Genomic DNA, 25,877 nt, shown 5'->3' with positions numbered 1-25,877 from the left:
ACTGCTCAGCACCAGCAAGTAGAAGTTTTCCTCCCAGTGTTACTAAATTTATCGCACTGAGCAAAGTAAAGCCATTGACCCAATCTGAATAGATTGCTGTTCCTTGGACTGGGCCTTAGGAAGAAAAAAGCCAGTAAGAAACAAACTCCATGTAGGGTATAATAACTTGGCAAAGATGAAGCTGAGTTAGCTGATGGAATAAGGTGGGGAGAAACAGTTTATCTCATTCCTCCCAAGCCCACCCAGCACGGACCAATTAAATGGAGGATGGAGCACCAGCAGCAACTCTTAAAGGAAGATGCCAGCCCTGTCTGTTAGCTGATTTGACAAAGAAGGACTTTCAGGAATGCAAATGAAGTGCTCGTTCCTTTCATTTTACTTGACTCACCCTGTGGGACAGGACACAAAAGCCACCTCATCTACATGAGCTGACATTATGGCCAACAAAAGCACAAAGCTCAGGGCAAAGTGCAGGAGCCTCCATGTCTGACCATCTGGGACATTCTGCAGAAAGGTGGACCTTTTTCCTGAAAAGAACTCAAACTTGAGTCAACTTCTGTTCAGAAGCCTTGTTTGAAGCAGCTTGCAAAGTCACACATCCCAGAGCCAAGCAGGAAAAAATGACACACTCTTGGAAGAAACTTGATTGAATCAATTGTTTCCCTTTCCCCTCTCCTTTTCAAGTTTGTTGGATGGAACACATTGTATTGATTCTTTTTTTTTTCCCTCTCTCAATTGGTTTGAAAGTTTTGCAGACTGTTTCTATTTCTGTAATGTTTACTGTTACAATTGTTAACAAATTTATACTTCTTTATCAAAACCTCACAGCAGTCTACTTGAAGATGTACTGTAGGAAGACAAACAAGAGTAGAGCTCAAGTGGTAGAGAGCATGCTTAGCATGTATCAGGTCCTGGGTTCAATCCCTGGTATTTCCTCTGTAAATAGGTAAATAGACCTAATTACCTCCTACCCCCCAGAATATTAAAAAAAAAAAGAATAAACTCAAATAAAGAACCTATCTGTGGGTATAGCATTTGTGGGTATAGCATTTGTGGTTATAGCTCGTGGTAGAGTGCACATGCTTAGGGTTCAATTCCCAGTACCTCCATTAAAAGGAAAAAAAGAACCTAACAGTTCACATGTAGTGACATAATACTACTTAGCCATAAAAAAGAATAAAATAATGCCATTGGCAACAACAGGGATGAACCTGGAGATCCTCATTCTTAGAGAAGCCAGAAAGAGAAAGAAAAATACCATATGATATCACTTATATGTAGAATCTTAAAAAATGACACAAATGAACTTATTTACAAAACAGAAACAGACTCAACAGATATAGAAAATAAAATTATGGTTATGGAAGAGGGAAGGGGGAGTGGAGGGATAAACTGTGAGTTTGGGATTTGTAGATACTAACTACTCTATATAAAATAGATAAACAGTAAGTTCCCACTGTATTCCACAAAGTCCCACTGTATAGCACAGGGAGCTATATTCAATACCTTATAGTAACTATAATGAAAAAAGTATGAAAAGGAATATGTATGAATCACTATGCTGTGCACCAGAAATTAACACAACATTGTAAACCGACTATACTTCAATTAAAAAAATTTTTTTAAATACAATATGTGCCTGGAGCATCCAGAAGTGCCAGCAAGTAAGAAGTGTTCAAAACACAAAACCAAACCAAACCCTGTAAGGGGTGTGTCACGGCACAGGAATTAAATGAATGCACAGTAAATTAAGAAAAAATAAAAAGAAAGCACAGGTGACACCATCAGTATGGCCACAGTGTCCTCAACTTCCACACACACGCATTTCTCAGTCAGCCCACACACGACCTGAATCCACATGGGGCTTGATTCCAGGGAGTTTTGCCCTTACATCCTGTAAATCAGCATCCTGAAAAATGTTTATATTTCCCCCAAATCCATCCCATTAGTCTTGTCGCTTCTTGTGCTGGGCCTTTCCATGACTCATTGCAGGCTCCCTGCCTCTGCAGATCTCTGGTCAGTGCCACTTTGAGGCCCCCCAACTGTCTGCCCAAGCACAGTTAATGTAAGGCTGTCATGTTTAATTAGAGTTGACTAAGACATGCGGGTGGTAATTACACGTTAGCCCAGTTAACCAGATGGAAAGATTTGATGTTGTGATATGTCATTTATCTCCAGATTAATCTGTGAATGTTATGTAATCCCAATCAAATGCCAAAGAGACTTTAAGGAAATGACAATGATCCTCAAGTGCATATGGAAAAATAAATGCGTAAGATATCCCAGGCAATTAAAAGAAAATTATCAAGGAGTACTAATTTTGACCAGAAAGCAAAATATAACATAAGGTGACAGTAATTAAGGGGTTATTTCCGTCATAGGAGGAGACAATCCATCAATTGCACAGAGTTGAAGAACAGAATAATGTATCTGGGAGAATTTAATTTTATGGCAAACAAGACACTATTTTCCCGTTGGTTTAGTAATCTAGATTCTTTGGGGTCCTGGATAATAGAATAGAAACTGTTTTACTGGAGAAGAGAGTTTTATTAATCATACGGTACCACTGTGACATGGGTTTTAGGCAAAATCCTGGGACAAATCAGATAAAACACTTTTCAAAAAAAAAGAAACACTTTTTTAAAGAAATCACTTTTCTCTAAGTGCTCCATTGTTCTCTAATTTCTTCATTTTAAAATTTAAAAAATGTTTTTACTTTTTGGGGGATGGTAATTGGGCTTATTTATTTGTTTACTTTTTGGAGGGGGTACTGGGGATTGAACCCAGGACGCTGTGCATGCTAAGCATGTGCTCTACCACTTGAGCTACACCTTCCCTCCACTCTAATTTCTTCTCAGTTCTTCTTCCTTTTTTTAAAGAGTTGATCCTCACAATGTATTCCTGGGGGTCTTGCCTCATCCTTTGATATTCCAAGATTAACAGCCATCACTAAAACATTCAGTAGTTTTTTTTTTAAACAAGTTATATTATGGGCTGAGGGAAAAGTTATATTATGAAAAATTTCAAACATAAAAATAGAATCATATAAAAAAACAATATTGTAATAAACATATCCATTTTCTTTTAAAAAAATAGAATCATATAATGAGCTACATATGAATACTCTAGCTTCAACAATTATCAATGCAAAACAAATGTACATCCATCCTCACCCAATTCCTTTATTTCTTGAATTATTTTGAAGCAAATCCCAGTCCCAGACATCATGTCATTTCACCATTAATATTTAAGTGTGTAGCTCCAAAAGATAAGAAATCCTTTCAAGACAAGTTATCTAAAATGTCCCTATTGTTAGCGAAGTTGGGTTGGTTTTTGGCGGGGACTGGAGATCTTTCACAAATTTTTCAATTTCTTCTTGGTTATTGTTTCAACTTCCTCTCTATGTTTGAGGCCACATTGTTAGTTTAAATTTTGCTGAAAATATCAATTTCACCACATTTTCTAATTGATTTTCATGAAATTGCATTTAGCAAGAGAAAACATTTAGAAAAGAGCAAGTTAATGCTAGAGAAGCAAGTTGATGATGCCAGAGGAAAAAAGGAGAATTGGAGGAACAAAGGCCACGTGCAGGTGAGAGGCAATGAATCCAGGGAACACGTCGGGGACTGCCTGTAAATAGAAGTATCCCCTCCATTGTATAGGAGAGTTCACAGATTCAGATAGACGTGAATGGGTTGATTTAGGGATTCTGCTGAATATGAGGGAAATGGTGAAAATATGAGACGTTGGAGGAGGGAGAAACTATGAAATAGCTCAAACAGGGAAAGAATGAATTGTCTAAAAACAGGTATGATTTCCTAGAGGCCCAAGAGGCCAAGTGAGATTTCTGTGCTATCAACATAAAGTAGGGCTATGTCTGTGAGTCTGTTTCTGTTTTGTAGATGAGTTCATTAGTGTTCTGGTTTTTTTTTATTATTCTTTTATTTTTTTAGATTCCACATATGAGTGATATATGGTATTTTTCTCTTTCTGGCTTACTTCACTTAAAATGATGATCTCCAGATCTACCCATGTTGCTGCAAATGGCATTACTGTATTCTTTTTTATGGCCGAGTAGTATTCCATTGTATAAATATACCACAACTTCTTCCCCAGTCATCTGTCAATGGACATTTAGGTTGTTGCCATGTCTTGGCTATTGTAAATAGTGCTGCTATGAACATTGGGGTGCATGTATCTTTTTGAATTAGAGTTCCCTCTGGGTATATTCCCAGGATTGTAATTGCTGGATCATATGGTAAGTCTATTTTTAGTTTTTTAGGGAATCTCCATTCTGTTTTCCATAATGGCTGCACCAAATTACATTTCCACCAGCAGTGTAGGAGGGTTCCCTTTTCTCCACACCCTCTGCAGCATTTATCATCCATGGACTTTTGAATGATGGCCATTCTGACTGGTGTGAGGTGGACTGCTTTGGCATTATAGACATGAAAGACAAAGAGAGCTGGCTGTAAACAATCTTATGGTTATTGGGAAGAGGATGGGAAGGGATAAATTTGGGTGTTTGAGATTTGCATATGTTAACTACTATATATAAAAATAGGTAAAAAACACATTTCTTTTGTATAGCACATGTAACTGTATTCAATATCTTGTAATAACCTTTCATAAAAAAGAATATGAAAATGAATATATGTATATATATGCATGACTAAGACATTGTGCTGTACACCAGAAACTGACACTTTGGAACTGACTGTACTTCAACTAAAAAAAAAAAAAATATATATATATATATATATATATATATAAAGTAGGGCTAGATCCACATGATTGTTTTTCTCCAGCCACAATCCTCTGCTCCCATGTTGGCATAAAGGGGAGGAGCAAAGTTGGATTTAACCAAGGTTGGTTTTTTCCTGATAAGTTTAATGAAGAAAGAGAGGGGAATGGTAGTTTAGACTCAGGAGAGTAATTTTAGCAATTGGTAAAGTACCAACAAGAAGGGCATGGGGGAGAGAGAAGCAGTCATTTGAGGTATGGGAGAGAAAGCCGCCAGGCCTTGAGAGGGATGTAGGAGAAGCCATGTCTTCAGGGAAAGCCAGGGGATTCGGCTGGTGATAGGCTCTAAGTCCAGAGGGCATGCTGGGGGTACTGAGCAGGGGCGCAGTGGAAGGGTGTGTGGGAGATCGCTGCATTGAACGTATCAGGAAGAGAAGACAAGCGAAGTGGTGATGTAGGCGGCTTTCCCTTCTTGTAGCCACTAGTCCCTGTCTATGAATCTGGTTGCTCTTTACTTCAGCCCTTTCCCTATCCAAAAAAGTGGATTTGCTATTCAAGATTTCCCCCACTGGGTGGATTTCTTTCCTTTAGTCTCCGACAGCCATCTCTCTTTGTCTTTCATGTCTATAATGCCAAATCAGTCCACTTCTGGTTGTTTCCCAGAACCGTTGCCAATAAAAAAGTTGTAAACCAGGCTTGAAGCTGTCTTCCTTAGACAACTGGTCAAAGGGAACTCCGCAAGAGGAAAAGCTGTGGTTTTGGAAGGCATCAAGAGTAGGCACGCTGGGAGTGTAACCAACCTGCCCAGTCAACTTATTCATACCTTCAGCACCTGCAATTAGTGATGTAGTAACACTGGGCACACCCATCTTTATGGTCTGGTGGCTCATATAACTCAGTTCCCGATAAGCACCTCATATCCCAAGGGCACCTGTTATTCAATGGTATCTATCAGGGCCCTCTAACAAGACAAGAACTGGCATCAAGTAACTCAAAGGCAGTTACTTGATGAAGTGAGGATGCTCAGTTTCAAAACCTGGGCACCACACCTGTGAGAGTGCCATCTAGGCTGACCACATGGATTTGGTACGAACACTTACAGTACCATTGCATCCACTGGAGAATGCGACCAACTGGAGAGCTATCTGCTCATTAGCCTGGACAGGCTGGAGAATCTCTTGTTCAGGGACCCACTCAAATTTCATACCCTTTTTACATCACTTAGTAAATTCAGTGCAGCACTGCTGAATATGGTGTATTTTGCCTCAGAAATTCAAAGATCTCATTGTGCATCTTTCTCAGTGATAAGGAGACAAGGTATCACAATTTATTCTTTGCTTTGAAGGGAATATTCTTACACATATGTACCACTGGGTTGTCAGAGAATTCAACCAGATAAAGGCTTCTGAATTTTCTTAGGAGTTTTTCTCCTACCCTCAGAAGGAAAATTTGAATATTTCTAAGGAATCTAGCAGATCTGCTACTTCTAGGTCTCCTGATTCTATCAGCACGACGGCCTCAATATAGTGAACCTATGTGAAACCCGGTATGATGATGAGATGGTCACTGTTGCTATGGGCTAAACTGTGGCACAGAGTCAGAGAGTAGATATGACCCTGAGACAAAATTTAGAAATATATTACTCACCCTTCCAGGTGAAATGAAACAGCTTCTTATACTCCCTGCACAGTGGGATACAGAAAAATAAATGCATTTGCCAAATAACAAGTCACATACCAGATGCTAGGAAGGTTGATTTACTCCAGTAAGGAGACCCCATCTGGAAGAGAAATTGCAATTCAAGCTGCTTACAGATGAAGCCCATGGTAATCCATCATCAATTTTCAAGATCTTTTGTCCTAGTCAATCTTGCTAATTAAACAGGCATCTGATAGGAATTATTACCCATGCCTCTTTCAGTCTTGATGGTAGCAGATCCCATAAGGAGATGGTATGTGCTATTTCAATGGGTAGGAGAAGCTAGAGGATGTTTACTTGGTCTTTTTAGTGATAATCTCCCTCATTCCATAGGTCAAGGTGTATATAATCTGCACTTGCTAAATATATGTGTATATTTCAGTGTTACACTAGGGAGCTGGGAAAATAATCATATGATCTGTTTGGAGTTTTACTGGACCTACTGTGAGATGGGCATGGAGGAAACTCCATTTGTCACCTAACATCCAGAAGTCCCACTCTGACTGATGGGCCATGGTGGAGTTTAAGACCCCTGGTATCACTGTTATCTCAAAGCTAGTACCCAGTATTCCTCTACGGATCTGGGCATTTCCCTTTCTCTGGTGCACTGTTACTATGGTTAATTGCTTCAAATCTTATTGGGAAAGACTAGGAGGAAGATACAGTGTACGTTTCTGTATGTTATTGAAGTACTTTTTCTCATGGGCATTCGGGCCTCCCTTTCATTCAAGGACTCTATGTTCTGATCCATCTTAGGTCTGGCACTTGGGTAGAGGGAGTCGTGATTCTTTATCATAGTATCTCAAATTATTACTGTTTTCCAGATCTGAACTGCTTAGGGGGATCATTACAAACCAAATAGTATCTTAGTGTACTATTATCTATTTTAGTAATGGAAATTACATGATCAAATACCCCTGGGGGTGAGCACATTCTATTTCTGATTGCATCCCTGCTGGCTATTATGGTGACCATGCCCACCTTATCTCTCACAGTGAAGAGCTGCTGTAATGAAGAAGCCCATTTTAACTGTAAGGTTTCCATTAGTATTTACAGCCTACAGAGGAAAAAAAAAACACTCAAGTGCTTTTCAAAGATGTTTATGCTCTTCTCCCAATATATTTCTCAACACCTTGGTGAACTAAGGGTCTACTAGGCCCTGTTGTGACTCATTTTTAAGGGCTGGTTAGGTCCTCTCTTAAAGTCTTTGTGGAGAACTTTCTTCATATCAGTGGCTCTCAAAGTGTGACCCAGGGACCCCTGGGGATCTCTGACACCCTTTTGGGGTATGTATGAGCTCAAAACTATTATCATAATAATAATACAGTGTTATTTTATTTTTCACTCTCATTCTCTTATGAGTGTCCAGTGAAGTTTTCCAGAGACCACATGACATGATGTCTCAATAGAGTGAATGCAGAAGCAGATGTAGAATCCAACTCTCTCCTATTAAGCTAGGCCTTAAAGAGATTTACAAAACAATGCTACTTTCCTCATCAATTTTTTTGGGGAAATATAGCTATTTGTATTAAAATATGTTACTTATGTGAAAATGTAGTGGGTTAATTCTCCTTATACTAAATATTATTGAGTAAATCTTTTAAAATTTGAGTTTGAATTGCTGATATGATAAATATCAATCATTAAAGAACACATAAACCAAAGCTCTTTGGGGTCTTTAATAATTTTTAAGAGTGTAAAGACATCCTAAGACTGAAAAGTTTGAGAACCTATGGTCTATATTATATCTCAGAACATCTGGCCTCACAACACAATAAACGGTTGAGTCCAATTTTCAGCTAAGGAACTGGGAAAACAGACAAGACTGTAAGTTCAACTAATATAATTTACAATCCATAAGATTGTACTGTTTTTTTCTACTCAACCCTTGTAGTTTTTATTAAAATAACACTCGTAGAGATTCCCTAGGTTTTATTCCAGGCCTCGAACCAAGAATTTAGGGACTTAACACTATCCATTCCCATTAAAAGCAGCTATCTCAGCTGTGGATCTTAAATTCTTTGTGGTGTGTGTGTCCATGTGTGTCCTGCAGCAAACACTTGTTATTGCACAGCCTTTTTCCTATTAAGTATTTATTCCAGGTGCCTACACATAACTATTTCAATAGTTGTTTTCCCACATTCTGCTATGGGCTGCTGAATTCCCATCCCTTAACATGAGCTAGATTTCACTGCTTTCGTCTCCAGGCAGACTTGATATCTACTTTAAGTTTTCTCCAAAATTTGAGGGTCTTTTGCCTGCATCTACTCTCAGTATCAATTTCTACGTTAATCAGGCCCCTTAACTGGAAGCAGCAGAAATGGACTTTGATTAATTTGAACAGGAATATATTGCAAAGACCCTGGGCAGCTCACAGGTGTAATAGTAAGGTTAGAGAATTAACTAAAAACAAACAAAACAAAACCCCAGAAAGGATAAGGAGAACCATAGGACTAGGACTAAGGATGAGTTTTAGGGTTAAGGCTGGGATTAAGGTTAGGGTTAGGGCTCAGGCTCAGATAGGGGCTGGGGGTAGGGCTAGGCACTCCAATGCCAGAGTCTGGGATATGGCTAAGGTCAAGGTTATAATGGGGCTAAGATTAGATTAGGCTACAGTTAGGTCTAAGGTTGCAACAGAGTGAGTTTTAGGGTTATGGCTTGGGCTTGGCTTAGGGTGTTTGCTAACCTTAGGACAAAGAGAGACAAAGAAAGAGGGCAAAAGTAAGGACACATCCAGTGTTAGAATTAGAATTAGAGGTTAAGGGTATTGGGATGCTCATATTGTTACTGAATGCAAGTTTGTGTGCCCAGCGCACAGTGAGGCCAAACCAAAATGATGGAGTTTGGAGCAGAGAAAGGTATATTGGAGCCAAGCAAGGACAACAGGTGACCTGTGCCCAAAGAAAGCCTGAACTCCTCGAAAGGTTTCAGCAAAGCTTTTTGAAAAGGCAAGGTGAGGAAGGGGTGGCCCTGGGTATGTGATTAGCTTTCCATTAGCTTTTCTGACTGGTTGATGGTGATCAATTCTTAGGCGCCAGAAGGTCTGGGGGCTCCATGCTCCTGATCATCAAGTAGTTAATTTCTTCTACTTGGTGGTGGTTTTTAGCATCTGAAAACCTCAGGAAATATGTATGAGATATTGTTATCAGAGAGGAGCTACAGCAGAGGAGATGGGGAGGGGGTATCTCCTGGGAAGGCCCCACAGGGTCCTGCTCAGTTACAATATGCTGAATGTAGTACGTGCTCTTGATTTTTCACTCATATTTTCTTTACCTGGCTTGGGTCCTCTTCCTCCATTCACTTCCTTCTCTTGAAATTTACTTTTAACAGCAACCACCTTAATCCAGGAAATTAAGCTGTCCATCCCTAGTAGCCTGCAGCCAAAGTCTGACTGCTACAGGCGTTCAAAAGTGACACCCTTGCCTCAAGGTGGGACCAACTCTGGGGTGCATGTTATGGTTCCGAGTTCCCAATGGGTTAGCCCAACTCTAGTCTCCATTGCTCAGCTCTTCCCGTGCCCTGTCCTGTTTCCCCCACTGCCCTCTTCCTACGAACATTTTCCCACTAAATCATGTGCACAGGAGTTCCCTCACAGGTTCTACTTTCAGGCAACTCAACCTGAGACAGTGACCAACAACCTAAGCAGAAGGAGATTCATGTTCTGAGCTGTCAAAAATTGACAATTATCTGTGGTGCTTAGCTTGATAACAAAAAGAAACAAGATGCATATCCCCCACTGACGACATATCCTACTCCAGGGACACTATTTTTCTCTCTCTCCTTCCAGTAAGCTCAAGAAGGCAGAGTCCTATCATCATCATCATTATTATTAGTTGTTGTTGTTCACTGGTTTAGTCTCAGAAGCTACTGTAGTGCCTGACACAGAGTAGGCTTTTAATATGTATCTGTTGAATGAATGGATAGATCTGTTGAATGGAATGGATACACATGATTCCTCCAACCCTACTCCTGGATGGCTGCTGACTCCAAGCAGTCAGAATGCCAGACTTTTTCTCTCATAATTTGAGGTTCCTTACCCACAGCTGTGCTGCGAGAGCTCAGTGCCTCAGCTCTAACTGACTCCCAGTCATACACACCTCACTGCCTCGTCTTAACCATTTTCCTCTCTTGATCTTTTCATGGTCATCCCTGCCCCTTCATTCTCTGCAGATCATTTTTCTTTCTTCTGTATTATAAAAACTTAAAACCCAAATGATTAGGAACCATCTCAGACTGGTTCAAAAATAGCTCAATGGAGCAAAATTGATAAGCTAGAAAGAGACCTCAACGTGCATATTTAAAAAATTGGTCTATAATGAAGGCAGGCATCACAAATTTCTGAGGAAAGGGAGAATTTCAGTTCTGGGATACTTGGTTAATTATTCTGAGGAGTAATCAAGTTATAGCCTAATTTTCCATAATCACCAAAATAAATTACAGATGGACTAAGTAATCTGATCTAAAAACTGAAGCAAGTAAAAAAATAAGTGAAATCTAATCCCCATGTGGTGAATGCATTTCTAAGCTTAAAAATAATTTTTTAAGGAAAAAAAAAACTTGGGGGGGGGATTGAGTGAGTGAGTGAGTGATTGATTTATAGAGGAGGTACTAGGAATTGAATCCAGGACCTTGTGCATGCTAAGCACACACACTGCCACTGAACCATACTCTCCCTACAAAACTAATATGTTTTTAAATCACGAAGTAAATATTAAACCTTTGACACCACCGTACCACATATGAATTCATCCTCAGGCGAAAAATCAGAGATCCCTGCCAAGATGGATGTATAAGAATGTTCATTTCAGTGTTAACTATGTACCAGGAAATAGGAAAAGAAACTGGTGTTTACTCTAGAGAAGGGGAGCGTGTTTCTTCCTTCTCCCACCCAAGACTGTTAGGGAGGATGCTGATCTGACAATTTGGCCTGAGATTTATAAGAGAAAAATTTAAATTCAAATAATCTGAGGATTCGTTGCCCTGCTAAAGGTAAATGTCAAGTGTGGGTGACATTTGTTTAGGCAGACTCCTCAATGACTTTGCTGATGATGAAAGATTAGCTTGGGTCAGTTCCCTCTAGAAGGAGGTGATTAATGGATGGAGAATTCAGATGCTTCACCAGACAATATGCTAAGACTTACAGCTTTTCCCAGAGGACAAGAAAGGGGGATAAAGTCCTGGACTGGGTAGAAGAGGTAAGAAATGAAAACAGAGCTACAGCCAGAGTCCTAGGGAGGAGGGTGGTACATGGTTGCTTGTGGGAGGACTTGCAGGATGTAGATGTGCCCCGCTCCATTTTGTCCATTTAAATTGTATATATGTACGTATATAAGTATGTAAATATATATATAAGTGTACATACAAAATATACACATATATAATATATACAGATAGAATAGGTAGTACAGGTATGTGGTTCCAAATTTGACCTGTTCAAAATGTGTCTCTTTAAAAATTTTTAATATTTGATTTAATTTTGTTTTGGTGGGGGAGGTAATTAGGTTTTGATTTACTTTTTATTGGAGGTACTGGAGATTGAATCCAGGACTTTGTGCATACTAAGCACGTACTCTACCACTGAGTATACCTTCCCCGCTAAAGGTATGGGTCCTGCACCCATCCACCCACTTCCCCTCTACAGAGTCAGCAATTACTAGTTTCTTGTCAAGGGATGCTGGATCTATTCTTTTCATATATGAGCAAATACTGACATATTCTTGCCCCCTTTTTCTCTCTCCACATACGGTAGTCTACTGTACTCAGTGTTACACACCTTGCTTTTTCCCCTAATCACTAGTCTTGGAGACACTTTCATATCAATATATGAAGAGCAAATTCAGTTCTAATTTAATCAGTCTCATGTTGATGGACATTTAAGTTATTACCAGTTTTAAAAAATTACAAACAAGGCTGCAACGAATACATTTGTGCATATGTAAGAATGTATCTATTGAGGAGGTGCCAAGATGGCAGAGTAGAGAGATTTACAACTCGCCCTCTCCACAAATACACCAAGAATTACATCTACAAACCCACTAAACTGCACAGAACACCTACTGAACTCTGGAAGAATGTCTCTCATTTCAAAATACAGGAGAATTCTCACAAAATCCAATAAACACGTTCATACAGTACAACACAGGGAAATCTATTCAATATCTTGTGGTAACTTATGGTGAAAAAGAATATGAAAACGAATATATGTATGTACATGTATGACTGAAGCATTATGCTGTATGCCAGAAACTGACACATTGTAAACTGACTGTAGTTCAATAAAAAATATATATAAAAGAACATATCTATTGGATACATTTTTAGAATAAGAATTTCTGGGTCAGTGGGGTTGTGTGTTTATTATTTTGATAGATATTGCCAAACTGCTCTCCCAGCAGCAACGTGAAAGTGTCTGCTTTCTAACACCCTTACCACCATTACATTGAACACTCACTTTTAGGTTGTTTCCTTTCTGTGCTGTAACCTCCTTATTACCACACCTTCAACGAAATCTGTTTCATGCAGGAACACAGACACTGGGGGAGGAAGGAGAAGAAAGCACTGTCAGGTACACAAGGGGAAGCAGGACCAGGGGAATAGGATGTACTGGAGACAAGATGTCGAGAAGGGACCAACCATTAAGAAATTTCTTGCAAGCAGTAACCAAGAAATATGTTTTCCCTGGAAATCCAGTCCATCTTGGAGTTGCCACAATTGGAGTGCAATGGATGTTAGAGTGATTAATTTTGTTATTAAAGGAAAAAGAAATCCTAGGAAGCCAGACATTTTCAGATCTATGGGTTAATATTACAAGGTTGAAAATCCCCCATCCAAGAGGGAGGTGGTGCCTGGTTGTTTCTTAGTCAGTTACTGAGGGAAGAATGACCATGCTCCCTCCCAGGCCTTCCAGAGCATTGGAGCCCATCAGTAGTGAGGCCCCCGGACTCCAGTTTCCGTCTCCAGGTGGATCCGTTCCCTGGGCTGGTCATCTGAGAGGGGAGCACATCATCTTAGGGAGAGCTGAAGACCCATGACACCACAGCCAGCCTCTATATCTAGTTCTTTGTGGAAATGACATCCCAGAAAGTATCACGGAAACCTCTCCTGTCCTCTCCGTCTATGTGCCTGATTACTGGATTCTTACCCCTCACTTCTGTTTCATTCATTTCTTTTTTTTCCATTCATTTCTGTTTTCAGCTTTATGAATGCTTTCCTTCTCTTTCCATGAGGATCATTTTGTTGTTATTTTTCTAAACTCACTGTCCTTGAGCTAAACTCAACAGTAAAGAATTGGCAAATGCACAACCATAATGAACAACTTCCAAAAATGGTTTTCAGGAACTGGTAGAGCAAGCAGGACAAAGCCAACATGAGGATTTGAAAGATTTGAACATGTCAGTTAATAAGCTTTAAAATATGCCTATGAAATTGTGAACCCAACAAAGAAAATATGTATCTTCCTTCCAAACTCCTGGGGAACACTTACAAATATTAACCATTTATTAGTTCACAAAGGAAATTTCAATAAATCCCCCAAACCAAATAACACACAGGCCAACAGCAACAACAGCAAAACCTATCCAGTTGTTAATTAAAAACAAACAAAACTATAACTCTTAAATATCTCTTGGATTAAAGAAAAAATAAAATGCATGTATAGTCCTTCAAAACCTTCAAAATAGGTAATTTTTTTTTGTTCTAACTTCTCTCCAGGGTCCAAATAAATTTTCTTAATTCATTTTCCCTTCCCCCTCAAATTTTTTTAAACTTTACATGTATAATTAATTATTTTGTATGCTTCTTTGAACGAGGAAAAATAAGCAGCAAATGATCTTTTCTCCTCTGCAGCATCTAATATAGTATTTTGACCAAAGGAACTTTCTACACGACTGAATGAAGAGATTCTTTATGATAATCAAGACATGAGGAATAGGAGGCATAAGGTATTTCTGAGAGGAAGAGGTTGCTTGTGTAACTCAGTGTTTGGTATCCTTCACGTCAGATGCATTCTTACTGACTACAATGAGAAGGAAAATCTAAAATTGAGGTGAAGGCAAAGGTCACTCTGAAAGTGCCCAGGAATTGAAGCAATTCAAAACACGGTGTTTCACTGTATTTTGTAAGTCATTGCTTAAGAGGTTAAGGAGACAAAATGAATGACAACATTATCCTTCAGAATTTCTTTCCTAGGATACTCTTGGTAAACTGAGAGAATTTCAGTACAACAATAGCTCTCTCCAGTTAGCTAATATATAGCACTAAATATGGGCTAGTTACTATTCTTAGTTCCTCACGTATACTGACTCATTAATGTCAGCTGTGTCTCCTCTTGTCCAAATGGGTTCCAGATGAAGAAGCAAGGCAGTAGAAGTTTATACAATACACTTTATCCAAAGTATATGCCAAGTCAGGTAAGTTTTAGAATAGTTCAACTTTTTATAGCTGCAGTGTGTTTAACAAATTGGTATAATTTTTCCAATCACCATCACAATGAATTAGCTTTATTTTTGTGTCAATGCATTGGTTTATTGATTATAAACAGGTACTATACTTTTCTTTATGCTTTGACATGTTTATCAGCATTTGTATTATTAATTTATGTGTATCTTAACATTAGTAAGATACTACTAATATAAAGTGGGTGTGGGATATATAGGAACTCTGTACTATTTTTGAAACTTTTTTGTAATGTAAATCCCTTCTAAAATAATTAAAAAAAAAAACTGAAACAAAACACAGTGTTTCAGCTCTGCCCTGTTCAAGAACCTAAACAGCACTCAGCTGTTCTTTATTTTTTGAAATTGCCTGTTGAGGGCCAACCTTTGGTCCAATGGTGGTCACTGAGCTGGTTCCATGTACTCTCTAGCTTGTGTTTGTGACACTGTCTTAAATTTGTTTATGGCAGGAGTTCTTAAACTTTTCTGGGTCATTGGTACCTTTGAGAATCTGATCAAACTAATGGCTCTCCAACCAGAGAAATGCACATGTATACAACATTTTAAGTGTCTTGGCAGGTTCATATATTCCCTGGAGACATCCAAAGAACTTAGGCTAATAAGCATCAAGATTTGATATTTTTTCTGACATTAAGGCTTAGGCTATCAAAACTTGGAATAAGCTACTTGATATTTTATTTTATGTCTTGATTAATTAGGAAGTGAACTATCAGGAATTTTTTTCGCACATAAAATCTGTTAAATACACAAAACCGACAATAATGGCTAATGTAAGACTCCTGAGAAGGCAAGAAAGGTTAGAAGTCAAAGAACAGGAGATGTGATTAACCTGAGCTCAGAGGGAGTCATACCTCCACCTACAGGTTTGCAAAGCGTAATCCTTTATCGGCAACATCCACACTACCTGGTAACTTGACATAAACGATAAATTTGGGGCTTAACCCAGACGTACAGAATTAGAAGTTCTGTGGGTGAGTGGGGGTTGTTTTAACAAGCGCTCCAGGTGATTCTGCGGTAAAATTGAGAGCAACTGAGCTAACTCGAGCAGAAGAAAGAGGGAAGCTGGTGCTAACGCGTCTGGTGATTGAAACCAGAAGGTATGGAGCTTTGGAAGTCATAAGCAACCAACCCGAGATTAGAGAATCTGGTCTGTTTTTTCACGTACCAGAAAGAAGGTAATCCATAGTCTTTTCTCTTCTAAAGGGTGAGGAACCCGAGAAGCCATTCATTACCTAGACTACGTCGCCACGTCTACCTGAGCTCCAGAGGGCGTCAGAAAAAGGATGGAAGGAAACGTAGGAGGACAGTGAGGGCGGAAAGAAATGACGAGGGACCAGGACTCCATTGTCACCAACTACGCAGCTACTGCCCAGGTAAGCAGCCTCTATCCCCGCAAACCCCTAGTCCTCACTCCCTGTGAGGTGGGACGAACGCTCCCTCACGGGCTTCCACTTCCGGGCTCCAGCCAATGGGAACCGAAACCGCTCAGCCAATCAGCGCCCTACGCTTTTTCCGGCGTTCTGCGTGCTGCTCTGGAGACGGGCAGGGACAATCCAAGCGTGGAGGGGTGCTGGACCCGCACGGCCTCACGTTGTTCCTGTGCTTCCCGCCTTGCTCCATTGCTTCGCCCCTGGCCTTTGACCAGTGGACTGGTCCTAAGAGGCGGAGGGGAGAAGACGCGCTCACTCTCTACAGTCGTCCAGTGGGCCGGCGGCTTCTCGCCACAGACCGGGTAGGTGAGTGGCGCTGGCGGTTTTGGGGGCCAGGAGTCCGAGTTCCTGCCTTTCTCAGCGTTTGCTAGAGAGACTAAAGGCCTGTAGGGAGCTGCCCACCTATCCTGCCCACCTCCTTCCTTCTGTGGTCGCTGTGACCCCCGCGCCCCCTTTCTGGGCTCGCTTGGTGCTTGCGTTAAACCCTACACAACTTTTGGTTCAGGGTACTCGGAGCTTCTCTTCTAGGACTTAGGTTCGGAAGACGCGCTTTATAGAGGCCCTGTATTCGGAATTTTACCTAGTAAAACTTGGGTTTAGCTTCCGGGCTTCTAAGTCGGCCTTGCTGACTGATGTCTGTGGATGTGGGGAGGCAATAAAAGCCGCCAGTTCGCTGGCTACGAGCTACTTGGAGTGGGGAGGAGGGGGTGTTGACGTAGCGACTCGGAGCCTATACCTTGGAGGTCAGACCAGGCTCAAAGCCTGTAGTTGGTTCGGTCCGTAAAGTGCTGCGAACGGGAGCACCTGTTGAGTGCTTAGCATAGTGTTTGCCGCCTTTTGTGCCCTCGGGAAAGGTTGACTCTGCCTGAGGTTTTCAAAGGTAGCGCGCATCCCCAGGGCGAGTTAAAACACGGGATTCTGGTCCCGGTTTCCAGAGTTTGTGATTCTGTAGGTGGCGGGGGGGGGGTAAGTTGCAGTTCTATCAAGTTCCCAGGTGTTGGTGATGCTGCTCCTGTGGGAGGTGGGAAGACTAGTAAACAGACCATGGCTTTGGTTTGAGTCCTTGCCAGGATTTAAAGTCTGTCTCTTTCCTCCTGGTCTCTGCTATCTTTGCAAGGCTTGAGAGCTCCCTGCTTCTGTTTTCCCAACTCTATTTAACTGAGGTTTCTGTTTATGAACTTGTTACATTTCTCTGAAAACGTTGCTGATCAAGTTTTCTAGTTTCCGCGGCTTTTTGTCCCACAGCGTTTCTGGTTGTAGTGTTTCACACTAGAGGGAAAGTGTGCAGTTGGGAAACCTATTACTGTCACAAGTAATGAGGGGTAGGAGGGAGAACTCTCAGAGACTTCTCATATAAAATCTATGTGTTATCAAGATCATAGACATTGGAAATCACCTGAAGTCATAGGCCGTCATCATAGGTTTGGAGATTGTATATGGTTAGGCCATTCAAGATGGCGGTTCTTTTGTTTTCTGTATATCCCCTGCTTGACCAACCCTGCTTCACTCACATGACTAGCCAATCCTCTAAATTAACAGGGCTTAATTAGTCCCTGGTAACTGATGAACCCAGGTGATATCAATTCCTCCTTATAAATGGTAGCTAACTCCTCCTGCGATTAGGAAGACCGTGGCCATGTTCTGCCCACCGTCTGCTGCACACAGTAGGGTATTGCTCCAGGACCTGACTTCAGGTGTAAGAAATTCTCTGTCTAATAAACCACTGATGTCTCTTACTCCAGGCTTTTTCTTCAGCCTTGAGGCTGGGCAACTACAAGGTTGCAGGCCCGTGGGGTGCAGTCTAACCTTGACAGACTTCCAGTAGGCCTGGTCCAGATGCCTTGGGAAAGCTATCTTATCAGATATCGTTAGCTTCAATTCTGGGAAATCTTTACTTTCAGGTCACCAGAGGAGGTGCTGGCAATTAGGGTTGGGCGCTTTCTTTAGGAGTGTCTTGTGAATCCAAGAGTTGTCCTTGGAGTTTGGTGGCACAGGTGTTGGTTAGTACTACTTGATAGGGCTTTTCCAGTGAGGTGAAGAGGGTTCTTCTGGAAGTGGCTTTTCCAATAAATGAAATCTCCAGGTTGCAAGGTGTGATGCTTACGGTCTTTGTCTCCTGACGGCACACTGTGAAAAGATTGCTCTACTAATACACGGTTATTTTTAATGGAAGCAGTTAGGTCTTTCAATATTGGAGCCTCTCTCATTTTATTAGTTGTGGATTATAAGCAGGAGCCAGGTGCATTGGGTTTCTTCTGACTGTCTCAAAGGGAAAGAGCTGCTGCATTCCAAAAAGGGTGAATCTAAGGTTGAGAAGGACCAATGACAGTGCTTTTGGCCAGGGCGTTTGGAGGGCCTTTACACATGTTGCCAATTGAGCCTTAATAATGCCATTAGTGTTTGACTGAACCAGAGGATTGAGGGTGGGAAGCACAGTGTTTGGCCAAAGAGCATGTCCTTGTGGAAGCACTTAGCTGGTAAAATGGACTCCTGGATTACTGTGAAGTTTGAGAGAAGTTCCCCAGGTGAGGATGGTCTTTTCCAAAAGGACTTTAGCCACAGGAAAGGTAGTAGCCTGTCTATAACGGAAGGCTTCAGTCCAATGTGAGAACATACAGATTGTGACTAAAATATCCTGATATCCATTGGATAATACCCTATGGGTCATTGGTGGTCCCCATGGTTTTGGGTGAAGTACCTCAAAGACATTCTCTTCCTTTTCACATACAAAAAGGAAAAAGAGAATTATTGGGATGCCCAAGGGCAGATGGGTTTATTAAACTCTGCTATAAGACCTTGAAGGCTGTGTCTTCCAGTTCATCCCATAAAATTGGGTTGGGGTTGTTATTGTTGACCAAAGCATATAAAGATTTGATCATAAGAGAGAAATTTGCAATCTAATTTCTGCAGTAAGCAACTAGCCTGAGAAAACCTCATCGTTGGTGCTTAGTTTTGGGAAGCTTAGGATGCCATGAAGTCTGCATCTAGATCCTTAGCCTTTGTTCAGATATTAGATGCCCTAAATATCAAGCCAGGATTTGGGCAAACTGCAATTTTTCTTTGGTGACCTTATGTCCTTTTAAGGCTAAAAACCTTAACAAGTAGATACTGTCTTCCTTTGTTTCTGTTTATTTTTTACAGTTCTTTTTAGTAAGTGGGCTTTAGGGAGGAATGTAAAAGGATCTTAGTATCTGTTTCCTTTAATGAACAGTTTTACTATATGCCTTTTTTGGGTTTGATTTAAATTAAAAATTCTCCCACATTTCTTCTACTTAGAATTTAAAAAATTCATTGTCACTGGTTTGATTTCTTCTGATTTGATCTAGATACCAGATAACAGATTTATAATCCAAATGACTAAATGTAATTACTAGCCTATAAGTTTTTATAGTAGAATTTTTCCTATTTTCTGGTAAGTCTTAATTTCACTGGAAGATGGAATCGTAGAATTAGTGTGATTCTTGGATTAATGGTTCCCCATACCAAGATAGGGGTTAGTAAACTACTGCCTCCTGGCCACATCTGCCTCCTCTGCCTGTTTTTGTCAAAAAAGAAATGATTATGTGACGTGATTACCATCAGTTAATATTCTATCACATTCTAATACATAAATAAATCAACCTTAAAGTTATACATTGTTACACATTAATTATATAATAAAAATACTGAGTTAAAATTCACATACCATAAAATTCACCCTTTAAAAATGTACAATTCAGTGATTTTTGTATAGTCACAAAGTTGTACACTATCAGCACAGTATAATTTTAGAACATTTGCATCTACTGCTAAAGAAAACTCTTATCTGTTAATTTACTACTTTTTTACATTCTCTGTTTCATAGAGAGTTTACTATAGGTTTTGACTTACTGGATATCATACAGAAACATAAGCTATTTTTTGAGGGGTGGACTTCTTAAAAAATATATTTTTATTGAAGTATAGTTAGTTTACAATGTTATATCAGTTTCTGGTGTACAGCACAATACTTCAGTCATACATGAATATACATATATTTATTTTCATACACTTTTTCACCATAAATTACTGGAAGGTATTGAGTATAGTTCCCTGTGCTATACAGTATTAACTTGTTCTTTATCTATTTTATGTATGTTAGTTAGTATCTGCAAATCTCGAACTCCAAATTTATCCCTTTCCACTCCCCCCGCCCCAGTAACCGTAAGTTTGTTTTCTATGTCTGTGAGTCTGTTTCTTTTTTTTTTTTTTTAGATTCCACATATAAGTGGTATCATATGGTATTTTTCTTTCTCTTTCTGGCTTACTTTACTTAGAATGACATTCTCCAGGTCCATCTATGTTGCTGCAAATGGCATTATTTTATTCTTTTTTTTTATGGCCGAGTAGTACTCTATTGTATAACTATACCACAGCTTCTTTATCCAGTCATCTATTGATGGACATTTAGGTTGTTTCCATGTCTTGGCTATTGTAAATAATGCTGCTGTGAACCTTGGTGAATATATCTTTTTGAATTAAGGTTCTGTCTGGATATATGCCCAGGAGTGGGATTGCTAGATCATATGGTAAGTCTATTTTCAGTTTTTTGAGGAATTTCCATACTGTTTTGCATAATGGTTGCATCAAACTACAAGCTATTTTTAAAGGGTATCTTACCGCCTGGGTAATTTCTGGGAAGTTTTCAATAGGTTTGCATGCATAATCCTCCCAAAGGGATGCCAGTTTAAAAGGTATTTTTAGTTGAGTAATTACTTCATATTGTTTTAAATTTGTTTAATATATTGAATCCATTGTTTTATTTCCATTTTCAATAAAAATCTAGACTGATAAGACTACATCAAATTACTATTCCCTCATGAAAATTAGGGGATTTTGTTGGCCAAGAAAAAGAAATCTTTTAACTGTTGATATCTTCAATAATGAAGTGGATGATTTAAAAAAAAATTCTTGATTTAAAACAGGATTTGGCAGACTTTCTGTGAAGGGCCAGATAGAATATTTTAGAGGATGTGCAGGCTGTAAGGTCTCTATCACTTCTACTCACCTCTGCTGTTTTAGCCTGAAAGGAGCCTTAGACAGTGTACAAATCAATGGGTGGGGGCTGTGTTCCAGTTAAATTTTATTTACAAAACAGGCAACAGGCTGGATTTGGCCCAGGGACTGATAGATAATTGGCTGACCACTGACATCGAATAATACTTGAATTGACTTAGTTTTTCTATCTAATCCATAGAGATTCTATCATTCCATATTTGTTTATAGAGTGTTTTCACATGCATTGTCATTTCTCAAAATTTAAGGTTTAGGTGGGGCATATATTTCCCCACTCATTATACAGATAATGACACAATGTGCCTTCCATTGTATCAGAGAAAGTAAGAAAAGTACCAAAATACGTTGGCTGAAATCTCATTCGTTCCAGATTTCGTTAGATGTGTTGGAAGTAGCTGTCATTTTCATTATTTTTGTTAAGATCTTGTTGCTAGGGAGTTGAATATTGGTTTGTGAATTATTTCTTTTTTTTCTTAGTTTTTTCATTTTACAAAAAGAAACAACTACTCAACATTGAATTTATAAAACTATTAGATTTATTTACATATGAAATATCCTAGGCTAATTAATCATATAACTGGCTTGCATTTATAAATGTCATTTTTGTTTACTTTTTAGGGCCTAGAGATGCTATTGGGCTGTCATTTTATCGAATGTGAGAAGTCAGCCCAGAGATGGAAAACTTCATTCTGTACGAGGAGATTGGCAAAGGAAGCAAGACTGTTGTCTATAAAGGGCGACGGAAGGGAACAATCAATTTTGTAGCTATTCTTTGTACTGATAAGTGCAAAAGGCCTGAAATAACCAACTGGGTAAGTCAACTATATATCCCTCCCTTTGGGGAAAGATAGAGATATATTCAGGTAAAATACATAATCAGAAGCCATTGGACTCACTGTAAGAAATGCCACATTTTCAATCTGGAATGGGCAGCCTTCTGTCTGTCTAGTGCCACCAGTCCTGAATAATGACTAATAAACATACTCAAGTAATTAGTAACTTACTTTTTTTTTACTTTGTTTTTTGTTTTTGTAAGTGTCAGGGAAAGTGTAGTTTATATTAGATTGTTTAAAATTTAGTACATGATTATGAAGCTTTCAAAAGGAAGAACATTGGGGTGAGAGTGACTTAGGTTTGAAATCACTGTAACACTTTACAGCCCAGGCTCCTTGGACCAAACCTCGCTTTTTTTCCGAACCTTTTTTTTTTTTAAATTGTGGTAAAATAAAATTTATCATGTTAACCATTTTAAGTGTACAGTTTGATGGCATTAAATACGTGCATAGTGCTGTACAGCCATCATCATCTCGAGAACATTTTTTAAGAGATTTAAAAAAAAATAACAGTTTTAGGTTCACAGCAAAATTAAGAGGAAGGTATAGAGATTTCTCATAAACCCTTTGCCCCACTTTGCACAGCCTCCCTGCCAGAGTGGTACATATGTTACATTTGATGAGCGTACAGTGACACGTCATAATCACTCAAAGTCCATGGTTTCCATTAGGGTTCATTCTTGGGGTTGTATATTACATGGGTTTGGACAAATGGGTAATGACACGTATCATCATTATAGTAGCATACAGAAGAATTTCACTGCCCTGAAATCCTCTGTGCTCCACCTATTCATCTCTCCCATTCCTCTTCCACTCTCCAAACCCTGACAACCTCTGATCTTTTTATTGTCTCTATAGTTTGGTCTTTTCACAGTGTCATATGGTTGGAATTAGACAGTATGTAACCTTTTCAGATCAGCTTCTCTCACCTAACAATGTGAATTTGTTTCCCCTGTGTCTACTTGTGGCTTGGTAGCCCTTCTTTTTATTACTGAACACTAATCCATTGCGTTTGTGTACTGGTTTGTTTATTCATTCACTTATTGAAGGGCATCTTGATTGCTTCAATTGTGAATAAAGCTACTATAAACATCTATGTGCAGGTTTTTGTGTGGACCTAAGTTTTCAACTCTTTTGGGTAAGTACCAGGACTTTGGTTGTTGAATCATCTAGAATGCTTTTCATCTTACAAAACTGAAACTCTGTATACCTTAAATAATTCCCCACTTACCTTTCCCTGGCCTCTGGCAATCACTGTTATGCTTTCTGTCTCGCAAGTTATGTCCTATAAGTGAAATCATGCAGAATTTGTCTTTTGGGGACTTACTTCACTTAGTATGGTATCCTCAAATTTCATCCATGTTTGTAGCATGTGTCAGAATTTCTTTCCTTTTTAAGAAAGGAATACTATTCCATTGTATGTATACACCACATTTTGCTTACCTATTCACCTCTGTGGCCCATTGGGTTGCTTCTGCCTTTTGGCTATTGTGAGTAATGCTGCTGTGAACATGGGTGCACAGATATTTCTTGGAGACCCTGCCTTCAGTCCTTTGGGTATATATCCAGAAGTGGAATTCCTGGATCCTACGGTAATTCTATGTTTAACTTTTTGAGGAACTGACATTCTGTTTTCCAGTATTTTACGTTCCCACCAGCAATACGCAAGGGATCTAATTTCTTCACATCCTTGTCAGTACTTGTTATTTTCTGTCTTTGTTTTTGTTTTTTTGAAAACAGTCATTCTCATGGCCATGAGGAAGTGTTGGCTTTCGAAAGAAGTGTGGACTGTTGAGGGGAGACAGGTATATGGGACAAGATGCATGTTAGTAGATTCAGAGTTGGGAACACAAGGGATTTCTCTTCTGAGAAGGGTTTCTCTGAGGTGAGAAGCTAAGTCAACAGTTAGGAGACGGAGGAACAGGAAGGCAGTGCTTTAGAAAAGAAAGAAAAGGTGTGCATAGTCACTTGGAGGACAGGCTGGCTGGTGCAATTTGAGATTGGGGATCATATATTCGGGGTAGCTTAGTCAGCATGGTTTGTGTCTGTTTCAGTGACTTGGGTATATGCAGAGTGTGTGGAGGGTTGAACTGAACCAGAATTGAAGTATTTGGGTGAGTGAGCTGAAAAGTGAGTGAGTGGTGGTCATGGACTAGGATGTGTGGAAGAGATTTTGGAGGATACAGTTACTAGTAAAAAAAAAAAAAATCTAGCAATGCTCTCCAATAGAAATATGACAGGGGCTACAAATCTGATTTGCAAGTTCATAGTCCCTACATTGAGCAAGGGAAAAATAGGTGAAATTAATTTTATTAATGTCCATTACTTAATCCAATATAGACAATGTATTGTTTTAACATACAATCAATATTAAGTTATTGAGATATTCTTTTTTTATGTTCAAAAATGTTTATTTTAACATTGAGATTGTCCTTTAATATATGTTCTTTAGTAATTCTTTCTTTTTTTTAACATTTTTTATTGATTTATAATCATTTTACAATGTTGTGTCAAATTCCAGTGTTCACAATTTTTCAGTCATTCATGGACATATACACTCATTGTCACATTTTTTTCTCTGTGATTTATCATAACATTTTGTGTATATTTCCCTGTGCTATACAGTGTAATCTTGTTTATCTATTCTACAATTTCGAAATTCCAGTCTATCCCTTCCCACCCTTTACCCCCCTGGTAACCACAAGTCTGTATTCTCTGTCCATGAGTCTATTTCTGTCCTGTATTTATGCTTTGTTTTTGTTTGTTTGTTTTTGTTTTTTAGATTCCACATATGAGCGATCTCATACGGTATTTTTCTTTCTCTTTCTGGCTTACTTCGCTTAGAATGACATTCTCTAGGAGCATCCATGTTGTTGCAAATGGCGTTATGTTGTCGGGAGATATTCTTCTTTCTTCTTTCGATATTGTGTTGAGCATCTTGGTGTGTATCTCATATTTGGAGCTCATCTCAGTTCAGACCAGCTGCTGTCCAAGTGCACAGTTGCCCTGTATGGCGAGTGGCTCCCATGTTGGATGGTGAAGGCTGCAGATGGGTGGTTGAGGTGCGGGTGGAGGGTGAGATTGGCAGCCCAGTGTCTGGAAGCCTAAGTACTTGGTGTATATTGAGTCATGGGAGGTTTGGAGGGATGTGCTGTGGCCTGAATGTGGCCTGAATTCTGATGGAATTTCCATACTTCCTTAATTTTTCCACTAGGACCTCCCTCTTCCCATGCTTGAATCGGCAGGCATCCATTTTAACGTTCACCAAGTGTGCTCATTTTCCATTGGCCTTATATTGGGAATTTATTACAAGGTGCTCCTCAGATTCTCTCAGCCACTCAGATTTTTGGTTTTCTCCTTTTCTGTCTTTTAAGTTTTGTAAATTCATTTTCGTTTATTTTTTGTCACAGTACAAGCCCACCTAGTTGTTTCTAGAGTGTGCCAGGTTCCATTTCCAAAAGAGGGAGCTCTGTATTTCTACAAATTAAGGACCCATTACCCTGTGTTGAGTGACATTAGAATTTGTATGTGAATTTTTTTGTTGTTGCTGTTCTTTAAAGAAAATCAGAAAGCAAGGATCCAGAGCACTTGGGTAGTTGTCAGCAATCCTGAGTCTTGATGGTTTGCTAATACTCACGTTTTTGTGGTTTTAGTTACTGTATTTAATGGGATTTTAAAGGGAGAAA

General features: G+C 39.4%; 2 protein-coding genes across 5 annotated transcripts in view; one reads left to right on the top strand and one right to left on the bottom strand.

Moving 5' to 3' along the window:
* The window catches only part of TRAK1 (trafficking kinesin protein 1), a 201,147-nt gene extending 185,007 nt beyond the window's left edge, over window positions 1-16,140 (bottom strand). The window contains exons 1-2 of the mRNA XM_072941058.1: window positions 16,060-16,140; window positions 12,893-12,974 (exon numbers count right to left, since the gene is read on the bottom strand). The gene's annotated coding sequence lies outside the window, so the exon portion shown is untranslated. The remainder of the gene's footprint in view (window positions 1-12,892; window positions 12,975-16,059) is intronic.
* Window positions 16,141-16,496: 356 nt separating this feature from the next.
* ULK4 (unc-51 like kinase 4) overlaps window positions 16,497-25,877 on the top strand; it is a 427,885-nt gene continuing 418,504 nt past the window's right edge. The window contains exons 1-2 of one of the 4 annotated variants that reach the window (XR_012060582.1): window positions 16,497-16,626; window positions 21,977-22,170. Coding sequence is in view for 2 of the 4 variants with exons in the window: in XM_072941052.1 (XP_072797153.1) it covers window positions 22,033-22,170 (138 nt within the window). In the remaining 2 variants the exon portion in view is untranslated. Of the gene's footprint in view, window positions 16,627-20,853; window positions 20,872-21,976; window positions 22,171-25,877 lie in introns of those variants that run through there. The other 3 variants (XR_012060581.1, XM_072941052.1, XM_072941053.1) reach the window with 3 other exon arrangements.

This window comes from Vicugna pacos, chromosome 17 (assembly GCF_048564905.1).
Source record: "Vicugna pacos chromosome 17, VicPac4, whole genome shotgun sequence".
Taxonomy (NCBI): Eukaryota; Metazoa; Chordata; class Mammalia; order Artiodactyla; family Camelidae; genus Vicugna; species Vicugna pacos.
This window is presented reverse-complemented; position numbering and strand designations above follow the sequence as displayed.